This window comes from Erinaceus europaeus, chromosome 4 (genome assembly GCF_950295315.1).
Source record: "Erinaceus europaeus chromosome 4, mEriEur2.1, whole genome shotgun sequence".
In the NCBI taxonomy this organism is placed as follows: domain Eukaryota; kingdom Metazoa; phylum Chordata; class Mammalia; order Eulipotyphla; family Erinaceidae; genus Erinaceus; species Erinaceus europaeus.
Genome location: NC_080165.1, coordinates 141,067,180 through 141,080,046, shown reverse-complemented (window position 1 = coordinate 141,080,046; position 12,867 = coordinate 141,067,180). Strand labels below are relative to the sequence as shown.

The 12,867-nt window shown below is 39.7% G+C and overlaps 2 protein-coding genes across 3 annotated transcripts in view; one reads left to right on the top strand and one right to left on the bottom strand.

Moving 5' to 3' along the window:
- CDC40 (cell division cycle 40) overlaps positions 1–2,052 on the top strand; it is a 47,094-nt gene extending 45,042 nt beyond the window's left edge. The window contains exons 14-15 of the mRNA XM_007531163.3: positions 175–319; positions 502–2,052. Coding sequence (XP_007531225.1) covers positions 175–319; positions 502–679 — 323 coding nt within the window. The 3' untranslated portion in view covers positions 680–2,052. The remainder of the gene's footprint in view (positions 1–174; positions 320–501) is intronic.
- METTL24 (methyltransferase like 24) overlaps positions 1–12,867 on the bottom strand; it is a 194,147-nt gene that overhangs the window by 28,464 nt on the left and 152,816 nt on the right. Inside the window, exon 6 of one of the 2 annotated variants that reach the window (XM_060190638.1) lies at positions 2,666–2,887. The exons of the other annotated variant lie outside the window; for it this stretch is intronic. Coding sequence (XP_060046621.1) covers positions 2,795–2,887 — 93 coding nt within the window. The 3' untranslated portion in view covers positions 2,666–2,794. Of the gene's footprint in view, positions 1–2,665; positions 2,888–12,867 lie in introns of those variants that run through there. 2 annotated transcript variants of the gene reach the window in all.

Below are 12,867 nucleotides of genomic sequence, written 5' to 3'. Positions count from 1 at the left end.
AAGATTACCTCTTGCCCAAAAAAAGATACTTGTTATAGTCAACAAGTGGTGTGGTAACTTCATTATCCTATTATATAGTTTGGAACTAAGAATATCAATAACTAGACATCAAAATGAAAAGTCTTACTTTTTTCTAGCCTTTCTCTAAAGTGTGTTTACTTATTGAATTTACAGGGAAGTGGCTAGCGTGCCAGTCAATGGACAACCAAATTTTAATTTTCGGAGCACAGAACCGGTTTAGACTAAATAAGAAGAAGATTTTCAAGGGCCATATGGTAGCAGGCTATGCTTGCCAGGTGGACTTTTCACCAGACATGAGGTAAGCGTGAATGATCTACTCTCTTCTATTCAAAGCTGATGTGTTCTAATCTGTTCTATATAATTGCCTTGAATTTGTTGCTGTTTCCCTAAGGTGAAGAGATAAGCTCTTTTCTTTTTCTTCATCTAACAGTTAAGACTTACTTGAATAACTTGAATTTGTTTCTTTTCCTCCTGTTGTAGCTATGTGATTTCAGGAGACGGAAATGGGAAATTAAACATCTGGGACTGGAAGACCACAAAGCTGTACAGCCGGTTCAAAGCGCACGATAAGGTCTGCATAGGTGCAGTGTGGCACCCTCACGAAACATCTAAAGTCATCACATGTGGCTGGGACGGTCTCATTAAACTGTGGGACTAAAGAACTTAGTCCTTACGTGCTCTAGGGTCATTTTTGATCCAACATCCTATTTAACTATATTAATTATTAAAAGTGTTGGATGACAACTTGATCTACAGATTATGATTTCCTTACCCTGCCGTATAATTCTTTGGCAAAGTCACTTTGTTCTTTACAGATACAGTCGTTTATACAGAAGATGACTATTGGCTTTCTGTCTGACAAGTACATATTGCTGACAGGTAGTTTGGGCTGGGACTGGAAGGACTCCTGTTAAGTCCATTAAGAATTCCTAGTCGATTTGTCATTCTAAAGATGATAATATAATTAATGGCAAATGACTCGCAAAGGTGCCATGCACTTGGGTCTTCAACAAAAAGCCAGTAAGGAGCAAAGATGATGTGGCTTAACATTCGTCTGTGAGAAGGATGCAGAATCCTCAATTCCTGTAGCCATTGTTCTCAGTGGGCCAAGTTGTAGCCTTTTGGACTAAGGAATTTCACTTTTTATGATAGAGAGATGTTGCATCTTTTTAGTTGTAAGCCAGCAACCATTTTTGACTGCAGCATTCCTTTATTAAACAATGTAAAAAAAAAAAAATCAGAGTTCTTTTCTTTGACTTACTTTCTGATCAGTACAGACAGAATTATATATACTTAACCAGAGAATTCTGTTGCATTTGAAGACAGACGTAAAGAATGAGCCTAGACTGGTAGTATTTGTATTTACTGTCAGTGAGAGCCTGGCTGCACTGTCAGGGTCCCCCAGGTCATTGTTTCACAGATGTTACTACTGAAAACCTCCTCAGAGGAGGTAGAATGGAAGAGCATAATGCACAAATGTCAACTTGTATTTTCCTCAAAGTTTTATATTTTTCCTTTTAAATTGTTCTGATTTTACTTGCCAACAAAATTTATAGACTTTGTATGATTAGGACAAAAAAAAAAGTTTAATTTCTTCCAGGTGTGAGTAAAATTAGCACTCCAGCAAGGTATGCATTCAGGGATAAGTGTTCTTTCAGGGCCTGTGGTTTTAAAAAAGTGTGAGAAACTTTACTTTGTGAACCAAGATAGCTTCTTAAATATCATAGCTGATAGCCCTTAGTCTGACCTTAAAAAAAAAAAAAAAAGCCCTGTTTAATCCAAATCTACATTTGTACGTATATTTTAATGTGTTTTGAATTATTTCGGTGCCATGCTAAAACAAATTGATTCTTAGCCACTCAGACTTGCTCACTTGGAGGCCAAAATCCTGTTGGCTGTTGACATTTTAAGGGCACTAGCTCTGAGTTCTGCTGCTGTCAACTGCAGTCCGTTCATGCTCCTTCACCTTGGATAACCTCCTTTTTTATTTAATTGAAATTCTCTCCCTTCCCCCCTCCTCCCTCCTCTCCCTTCCTCTCTCCCAAAAATATGGTGTAGATCACCAAATACTATAACCATGCATAAATAAATGTCAAAGAAGAAGATGGGAAACGAGTAGTAGAGCTGTATTTTGGACACACAGCTCTCAGAGAAATAATCACTCCCTAGCTGCTGCCATTCTGCATCTGCCAGGAAGGGTTGTTGCCACTTCCAGAAGAGGAAAGAATCCAGACAAGACCTTTTTTTTTTTTTTTCAGTCCCAACCACTGGTTTTAACAAATGTGAATTACTGAAATGTGATGGGACAAAAAGAACCTTATCTTTAAATACCCATGTCTAGCACCAGTATTATGTACATTACAAATGATAATTTCTAAATCTGGGATTATTTTGGTGTGTGTGTGTGTTTCCCTCTTTCAGAATTAAATAATTGTATATAAAGGTTGTCTCTTTTTTAAAAAAATCATATTTTTAAATAAAGGAATTTTGTAGAAAGTGTTACAGAATGTGTTGTTAGTCTTCCTCTGTTGACTCTGTTGAGAAGGGTTCTTTAGATTTACGAAAAGGAATGATGCTTTAGAGGTGGGTATGTGATAGACCAGGTAGTTCACTTACGTGTTTATTCTAATTAAGTAATAAAAAAATACAGGGCAGTTCCCTCAGATGACACTGATTAAATCTGACACCATTCAGTGGTGGCACTGAATCATGATTGCACAGTTTGTAGTATATAGCAGCTGAAGAAAGGGCTTCTCGCCCAGAAGGAGAGTCCTCAGAGTGCCATTGCTGCTGGAACTAAGGGCTGATCATCTGGCTTCTTCTCTTTACTGCAAGCATTTTGTCCCACCCAAGGCAGACTTCCTTCCTAAAAGTGAAAGGTTTAATCAAATGAATATTCTGAATACTGGGCACTAACCGAGAATATTTTGGTTCCAGAATTTTCTGGTAAGCCCATTCTAAAATAAGGAACAGGTTCTTGTCTAAGTACAAGAATAGAGAGTGATTCTTAAGTGTGGGTGATGTCTAAAGCATAATTATATTCTGGGAGAAAAAAACACCAACAGATATCAAAGCCTTGGGTGGCAGCAATATAGCATGCTAGACCAGCAATAACTTTCTAAAGAGCAGCGAATCACAGAGTGTAGACTCAAGATTTTATTGTATGTGAGAGAATTACCTGGGAATTGTGTCACTCACTAAAATACTGACTTCCAAGGAAGGTAAAGTAGTTGGCAGAGCTATGATGAATTCAGGTGTGCAGAAAAGAAATGGGAAGTGGTCTCCATGTCAAGATATCCATCATCAGTATGAAGTCTGGGTCTCACATCTGAGAGCCGGAGAAACCTGATGCTCCAATTCATCCAAAAAAGCCAATGTTTCACATTTGACTACTTGTTTAGAGCTGTCTCTTTAAATTGATGCTACGTCAGAGTTCGTTGCATTCTTCCATGGGTCATAAAATAATAAATGAAATATAGCAAGCACCAAGGGGCTTGAGGTGATCCAGTGGAAAGAAGATTTAAATCACTGGTCGCACAATGCCAGCTTTCAAACGTTTTCTTGTCAGTGGGTAAACAGACTGACGAAGCAACAGAAGACTGCAATTTAAAATGTGTCATTTCACTTGTATATTTGAGTAAACATCCAAACCTGACATGTGAAACCTTGTACGTCCACCCGGGTTCTCAGGTAATAGGCACTTGCACGCTGTGAATGAGAGCCAGTGCGATCTTGAACTTGTCTCAGAAACTGCAGTGAATGTGGGTTTCGGGGGAAGGGGAGTGGCACACCCAGTTAAGCACACAAGTTACCAAGAGCAGAGACCCGCTTTTGCGCCCCTGCTCCCCACCTGTAGGGAGTTCGTTTCACAAGCAGTGAAGCAGGTCAGATTTAGAAAAATGCATCTAGCAAGGATCCCGGTTCGAGCCCCTGGCTCCCCACCTGCCAGGGGTTTGCTTTGCAAGTGGCCAAGAAGGTCTGCAGGTGTCTCCCCCCTCTCTTCCTCTTTCCTCAATTTCTGTGTGGCCTATGCAACAACAACAACAACAAAAAAGGGAAATATGGCCACCAGGAGCAGTGGATTCATAGTGCAGGAACCTAGCCCCAGCGATAACCCCGGAGTCAAAAAAAAGAAAAATTCATCAAACCTAAACTACATACAGATACATCTGTAGATACAGATCAGTACTTGATCTAGTCCCTTCAGATAACTGTCTTTTTGTTTGTTTTGCCTCCAGGGTTATCGCTGGGGCTTCTACCAGCACTGTGAATCCACTGCTCCTGGCAACCATGTTTTTTTTTTTTTTTTTGCTTTTTTTTTTTTTTTGGATAAGAAATTGAGAGAGGAGGGGGAGATAGGGAGAGAGAAAGGCAGACACCTGCAGACCTGCTTAACTGCTAGTGAAGTGTTCCCCATGCAGGTGAGAGTGAGGGCACAAACCTGGGTCCTTGCAGGTCCTTGCGCTTAGTACTATGTGTGCTTAACCTTGTATGCCACCACCCAGACCCCCAAATACTGTCATTTTCTTAGGACAATCTAAAAAAAAAACAAAAAAAACGAGTATAATCTGAAACTTTCTGAACTTTAGAACTATGTGAATTGAATGTGTGTTAAAAAGGCACTTTTTTAAAAAAAAATTATTTCTTTATTGGGGAATTAATGTTTCACATTCAACAGTAAATACAATAGTTTGTACATGCATAACATTCCCCAGTTTCCCATTTAACAATACAACCCCCACTATGTCATTTATCATCCTTCATGGACCTGTATTCTCCCCATCCACCCCAGAGTCTTTTACTTTGGTGCAATATGCCAATTACATTTCAGGTTCTACTTGTGTTTTCGTTTCTGATCTTGTTTTTCAACTTCTGCCTGAGAGTGAGATCATCCCATATTAATCCTTCTGTTTCTGACTCATTTCACAACATGAATTTTTCAAGGTCCATCCAAGATCAGCTGAAAACGGTAAGGTCATCATTTTTTACAGCTGAGTAGTATTCCATTGTGTATATATACCACAACTTGCTCAGCCACTCATCTGTTGTTGGACACCTGGGTTGCTTCCAGGTTTTGGCTATTACAAATTGTGCTGCCAAGAACATATGTGTACACAGATCTTTTTGGATGGATGTGTTGGGTTCCTTAGGATATATCCCCAGGAGAGGAATTGCAGGGTCATAGGGTAGGTCCATTTCTATCCTTCTGAGAGTTCTCCAGACTGTTCTCCACAGAGACTGGACCAATTGACATTCCCACCAGCAGTGCAGGAGGGTTCCTTTGACCCCACACCCTCTCCAGCATTTGCTACTGTTACCTTTTCTGATGTATGACATTCTCACAGGAGTGAAGTGATATCTCATTGTTGTCTTTATTTGCATTTCTCTGACAATCAGAGACTTGGAGCATTTTTTCATGTGTTTCTTGGCCTTTTGGATCTCTTCTGTGGTGAATATTCTGTCCAAATCCTCCCCCCATTTTTGGATGGGGTTATTTGTTGTCTTGTTGTTGAGTCTGGCAAGCTCTTTATATATGTTGGTTATTAAACTCTTGTCTGATGTATGGCATGTAAAGATCTCCCATTCTGTGAGGGGTCTCTTGGTTTGGGTAGTGGTTTCTTTTGCTGTGAAGAAGCTTTTTAATTTGATGTAGTCCCATAGGTTTATACTTGCCTTAGTCTGTTGGTATGCATGAGACCCTTTCTGTTTCGTTTGGTTTAAATCCCCCCTGCTTAACACTATTCTATTTACATAACCACTTCATTCTATTTACATAACCGCTGTTAACAAGCACCACCCTCCCTCCAGTGCATTGGTTCAATCCCCACTGTTTCATGATATGTTTTTGCTCTGCCCCCTCTCCTTGTCACACTCTGATTTTCACCAGTCACTTTTCTCTCCACCCTCTCTATGTCACATCCTGTTCACGCCCTACTTGGGAAGTATATATAAAGACAACATTGTTCATTTTAGTAGAGGTTTAGCTTAGCTCGGCTTAGATTATGCTGAGTCCTGCATGAATAAAGAGATACTGCCTACAGCTCAACCATGAGTCCCTGGTCGTCTGTTACCCGCCCGTGAAGCCAGCCCGGTGAAAACAACATTAGTCTTCTTTGTAATTGGATTCGTTTCATTGAAAATGCCTTTAAAATTTATGCGGAAAAGAGTTCTGCCAATATTTTCCTCTAAGTATCTGATAGTTTCTAGTCTAACATCCAATCAGCTATCACCAAGCCTACCCTGAACGAAGTTCTGAAAGGTCTCCTATAAACAACCAGACCACCACAAATAAGACATATATCAAAACACTCTAAAACTCTACAAGAATGGCGTTAAAATATCTTCAATCTTTGATACCAATAAATGTCAATGGCCTGAATTCACCTATTAAAAGACACAGAGTAGGAAGATGGATCAGAAAACACAACCCAACAATACGCTGTCTACAGGAAACCCACCTAACTCAACAAGACAAACACAGACTTAAAGTGAAAGGATCGAAAACTATCATACAAGCCAATGGCCCACAAAAAAGGGCAGGAACAGCTATTCTCATATCTGACACGATAGACTTTAAAATAGATAAGCTTGCTTGTTTTGTTTAAGGACTCTATACAACCTTCCAAAGAGGCTGCACCAATTGCATCCCACCAACCATGTAGGAGAGTCCCTTTTTTTATTGCCACAACCTTGCCAACATCTAAATTTTCCTGTTAGGTGATATAGGCCATTGTGCCGGGCTAGCTTCACGGGCAGGAGAGAGAGACGACCAGGACTCATGGCTGAGTGGTATGCAATTCAGTCTTTATTCATGTGGAACGCAGCACAATCTAAGCTATCTCTAATCAAAAGCCTGTCCTTATATATCCTGAGGCAGAAGTGTCAGGTCCGAAGAGGATGTACGTAGGATAGGGGGTGAGGAGAAGGAAAAAGCCTGCAAAACAGTGAGGATTAAACCAATGCCCTGGAGGCAGGGCGGTGCTTAGTTAACAGTGGTTATGTCAATAGAATACAGTGTTAAGCAGGGGGGATTAAACCAATGAAACAGAAGGGGTCTTAGAAGCAGAATTTAGAAGCAGACCAACACCATTGTCTCAGGTGTGAGGTGGAATCTCAGTTTGTGCATTTCTCGAATGATAAGTGAAGAGCATTTTTTCATGTGTCTGTGGGTGACGTGTATCTCTGCTTTAGAAAACTGCTTGATTTTTTTATTATTTATTTGAGGGGGGCTGTATATTTTCTTTCATTTTTAAAAAATAACACACTATGCAAGTGAAGTATTTTTAAAATATATTTAATTTATTATTGGATAGAGACAGAAAGAAATTGAGAGGGGGAGGGAGAGATACAGAAGGAATGAGACATAAAGACACCTGCAGCCCTGCTTTACCATTCGTGAAGCTTCCCCCCTGCAGGTGGGGACTAGGGGCTTAAACCTGGGTCCTTGTACACTGTAATGTGAGTGCTTAATCAAATGCACTACCGCTGGCCGCCCCCCCCCATATAGTTTCCTTTTTTCTTTAAGATTTTATCTTTATTTATTTAATGGATAGAGACAGCCAGAAATCGAGAAGGAAGGGGGTGATAGGAAGGGAAAGAGCCAGAGAGACACCTGCAGCCCTGCTGCACCACTCGCAAAGCTTTCCCCCTGCAGATGGGGACTGGGGGCTCAAACTCGGGTCCTTCAGCACTGTAACATGTGCGCTACCACCTGGCCCCTCTAGTTTCTTTATAAATGTTTAATATCAATCACTTGCTGGATGTATGATGTGCAAATTATCTTCTGCCAATTACTAGGTTACCGGTTTCGAATGATGCGGTTTGCTTTCGGTTATGTAGGTTTTTAGTTTGATGTTTTTAGGTTAATCTTATTTCCATTTCAGTTTGCCCATGAGCTTGAGTCTCCAAATACATCTTTGATGTTAAGGTCCTTCTTCAATGTATTTTATAGTTTCAGGTCTAGTGTCTCCGTCTCTATAATCTATTTTGAGCTGACACCTTCCTGAATCTATCCTGCCTTCTCTCTACAGTGCCACTTTCAGCTGTGAATCTTCTCAACTGTTGTAAAGAAAGAAAACTGCCCATGGTGCTGAGGCAGGAAGTGTAGGCTTCTTACCATGCTATGCATTAACTGCTCTATCTTGGGGTGATCTGGGCGTCCAATAGAAGGAACCAGAGTGAAGGAGAATATTCTGGGGGCTTAATATCACTGTCATTTACCAACCACTATGGTTCACTGGCACATATTGAGTACATCAATGTCCCCTGTATACTTAGCTTCTCTGTTGAAATAGTTTATGTTGTTGCTGAGTTTGGTGAGCGCTATATATTTTGGTTATTAGCCTTTTGTCTGATGTATGGCTTGTAATGATCTCCTATTCTGTGAGGAGTCTATCTGCTTGGGTGGTGGTTTCTTTTGCTGTGCAGAAGCTTTTTAATTTGATGTAGTCTTACTGGTTTGTTCTGCTTTTGTCTTCCTTGCGATTGGGCTTGTGTCACTGAGGATGCTAATAAATTTACATGGAAAAGAGTTCTGCCAATATTTTCCTCTAAATTTTTGATGGTCTCTAGTCTAACAGCCAAGTCCTTGATCCATTTGGTGTTTATTTTTGTGTGTGGTGAAATGTAGTGGTTCAGTTTCATTCTCCATACATTTCAACCCAACTTTCCCAACACCATTTGTTGAAGTGATTCTCCTTTCCCCATATAATCTTTTGGGCCTCTCTTGTCAAAAATTACATGTCCATAGTTGTAGGGGCTTATTTCTAGGCTCTCAGAGGGGGCCCTCTCTGGCAAGTATGTCTATTTTTTTAATAATTTAATTTTATTTGTTTACTCTACTTTTTAATTTTTACTTATAAAAAGGAAATACTGACAAAAACCATAGGATAAGAGGGGTTATCCACACAGTTCCCACCACCAGAACTCCGTATCCCATCCCCTCCCCTGATCAGTATGTCTGTTTTTATCCCAGTACCAGGCAGTTTTGATTAATGGCCCTATAATAGAGTTTGAGTTCTGGGAATGTGATGCCTCTGGCTTTGTTCTTTTTTCTCAAGATCGCTTTGGTGATTCTGGGTATTTTCTGGTTCCAGATAAACATTTGTAGCTTTTGTTATATTCTCTTCTAAAAAATTTTGTGGGACCTTATGAAAGTATTGCAGTAAATTTGTATATGACTCTGGGTAAAGTAGTAATTTTGAGTGTGTTAATTCTTCTAATTCATAAACATGGGATTCCAGTTCTTTATATCTTTTTCTATTTCCTTAAATAATGACTCATAATTGTCAGTATACAAATCTTTCACTTCTTGTATTAGGCTTATTCATAGATATGTTAATGTTTTGTTGCAATAATGAACAGAACTGATTTCTTCTGACTTAGTGTTTGCATAAAGGAGCCACTGACTTCTACATATTAATTTTTTAGTCTGACACCTTACCTATTTGATAATTTTCAGGAGTTTCCTGCTATATTCTTTAGGTTTTTCTATGTATACTATCATATCAACTGCAAATAGTGACAGTTTAACTTCTTCTCTTCCAGTCTGTATCCTTTAATTCCTTTCTCTTGCCTAATTGCTATGGCAAGAACTTCCAACACTATGTCGCTAAGTAGGATTGTAAATGAAAGAAGAGATATCACAACAGACACCACAGGAATCCAAAGTATCATGCAAGGCTTATACGAACAACTATACGCCACCAAGCTAGAGAACATGGAAGAAATGAAAAAGTTCCTAAAATCATATAACCTTCCAGTATTGAGCCAAAAGGAACTAGAAAACAAGAACAGGCCTATCACAGCCAACGAAATTGAAACAATCAAGAACCTTCCCAACAATAAAAGTCTAGGCACAGATGGTTTGACAAATTAATTCTACAAAATCTTCAAGGAAGAGTTAATACCTGTATGTTAATAGTTAATACCTGTATGTAAGAGTTAATACCTGTATGCTCTTCCAAAATGTTGAAGACACTGGAACACTCCCTTCCACCTTCTATGAAGCCAACATCACACTGATACCAAAGGCAGACAGGGACACAACCAAAAAAGAAAACTACAGACCAATATCTCTGATGAACATAGATGTGAAAATACTGAACAAAATCCTAGCCAACAGGATACAGCAGTCTATTAAAAAGATTGTTCATCACAACTAAGTGGGGGTTTGTTTATCCCAGAGATGCAAGGCTGGTTCAATATACAAACATCAATCGGTGTGACTGATTTATATACTAAAACTAAAAGCCACAGGATTTTCTTAGTAGATGCAGAGAAAGCCTTTGACAAGACCCAACATCCCTTCATGATCAAAACACTACAGAAAGTGGGAATAGACAGAAAATTCCTTAAACTAGTGGAGTCTGTGTACAGCAGATTTACAGCCAACATCATTCTCAGTGGTGAGAGACTGGAAGCATTCCCACTCAGCTCAGGCACTAGACAGGGCTGCCCACTATCACAGAACACTGGCTTTTATCCTACTGAGAATGAGCTTTTTTCCCAGCTAGTGCTAAAGATAAGATGTGATATTAAGCTCAGTTGATTAATTTTTCTTAAGGACAGACATATAATAAATTTGAAGCACTTCAGTAATTTCCCATTGTAGGCATTTTAAGGACATATATTGAATCATTGGGCTGTGGTTTCATATGATAAGTAAACGAGACACTTTTTTTGTTGTTAGAGAATGAAGACACATTGGCCTGAAGTTAAATATATGATTGAATTCACAAGGTACCAGCACTTGGCTAGTAGAAAGGGGAATAATATTCGAGCTGAAAAAGACAAATATTAATTGATATCTCTTTTTTTAATTGAATGTCCAATTATTTTTATTTATTATTGGATACAGACAGAGAAATGGAGAGGGTTGGGGAGATAGAGAGAGGGAAAGAGACAAAGACACCTGCAGGCCTGCTTTACCACTTGTGAAGATTTCCCCCTACAGCTGGGGACACGGACGCTTAACCAGGTGTGCCACTGCCTGTCCCCCAAATATAAATTTTTCTCCAGCAGCAAAGAAGACTTTATTAGTTAAGCCTCGAGATACCATTAAATTGTCAAGAAAATGAGGCCTTCACTTTTAATCTGACAAAATATGATGACTGAATTGGTATTCATGCAAGCTTTACAAAATCCAACCAAAGAGTGCAAACCTTACCGTGTATATGCTTTATAATAGTGCCATATAGCCAAGACAGAACTGCTTACATGAATGACCAATCTGGACTGAACACTGCACACTTACCAGCGTATTTGTTGTTCTGCCCTGATGCAAATATTAGTGCACCTACGGCCAATTCTGGCAGAAGTCTGTTTACTTCTCCCGTGTTCTCTTCATTTGAACATGTCAGATAGCCACACTTAGGCAACAGCATAACAGTATCAAACATGACCACTGAGAAATTGTGAAAGTTGTTTTTCTTTGACCTCAATTGCAAATTCGAACAGAGCTTGTACTAAAAGGTAACCTCTGAATCTTGTATCATTTTTTTTTCCATTAAAAGAAAAGGTGGTGGTAGAGAGTCCTGGTTGCTTTGTAATGATTCTATATAAGCATTATTAACTTTGTATATTCAAATGTAATGTAATGAAAACTACTACCAGTAATAGTTAATTAAGAGACACTCACATCTGAGCTCATTTATCTGCAGGTCAAAGACTGGTTTGAAAGGCAGGAGACTCATGCTGCAATTCCAAGGGACTGTGTCTTTTCTAAAATCTGGCAGCAAAGTGCCAACGACTTGGGATGAATTAGAGCCAAGAAGCATTTCCAGATCTTCAAGAGCTTTTCTGGCAAGCAGAATATACTGTCAGTGAAGTTGCTTCAACCCATATTTCCTCAGGTAGCCTCCACTTGGCAGGTGTTTTTAATAAGGACGTTGGATAAGTTAAACCTGCGTGTTAGGAAGATGATCCCAACTCTCTATATGTGTGTGTGTGTGTGTTTGTGTTTGTGTGTGTGTGTATGTGTGTGTGTGTATATGTGTGTGTGTATGTGTCTGTGTGTGTCTGTGTGTGTGTTTATTTTCCTCAGTACCATAAATAGGGACTGGACACACACACAGACACACATACCCATGGAATTGGGTGGTACACATGGCAGAGCACACTTGTCAGCATGTGTGAGGACCTGAGTTCAAGCCTCCCCACTCCCCATATGTCCCCACCTTCAAGAGGAAAGCTTCCTTATCTTAAACTATCAAAACAAGAAAAAAGGTCCATCATCAACAGATGACTGGATAAAGAATTTCTAGGACATACACTCAATGGAGCACTACTTACAGCTAAAAGAAGTTATTGTGTCCTTTGGGACAAAATAAATGACACTGGAGCTAACTCTGCTTAGTGAAGGAGGGCAGGGAAAGACGATTATTGGATGGTTCACTCATGTGTGGAATATGGAAAAATAAAACACAAAAGAAATTTCTTTTTGATTTTTTTTTTACCCTTATTTAATTACTGGATAGAGACAGCCAGAAATCAAGAAGGGGAGACAGAGAAATACCTACAGCACTGCTTTACCACTTGTGAAGCTTCCCCCCCCTGCAGGTGGGAACCAAGGGCTCAAACCTGAGACCTTGCGCACTGTAACAATTGTACTCAACCAGGGATGCCTACCACCCAGTACCAAAATACAGGAATTTTCAAAAAAAAAAAAAAAAGAGAGAGAGAGAAGAAAAATAGGGGAGTTGGGCGGTAGCACAGCGGGTTAAATGTACAAGGTGTGAAGCTCAAAAACTGGCCTAAGAATCCTGGTTCGAGCCCCCAGCTCCCCACCTGCAGGGGAGTCGCTTCACAGGCGGTGAAGCAGGTCTGCTGGTGTCTGTCTTTCTCTCC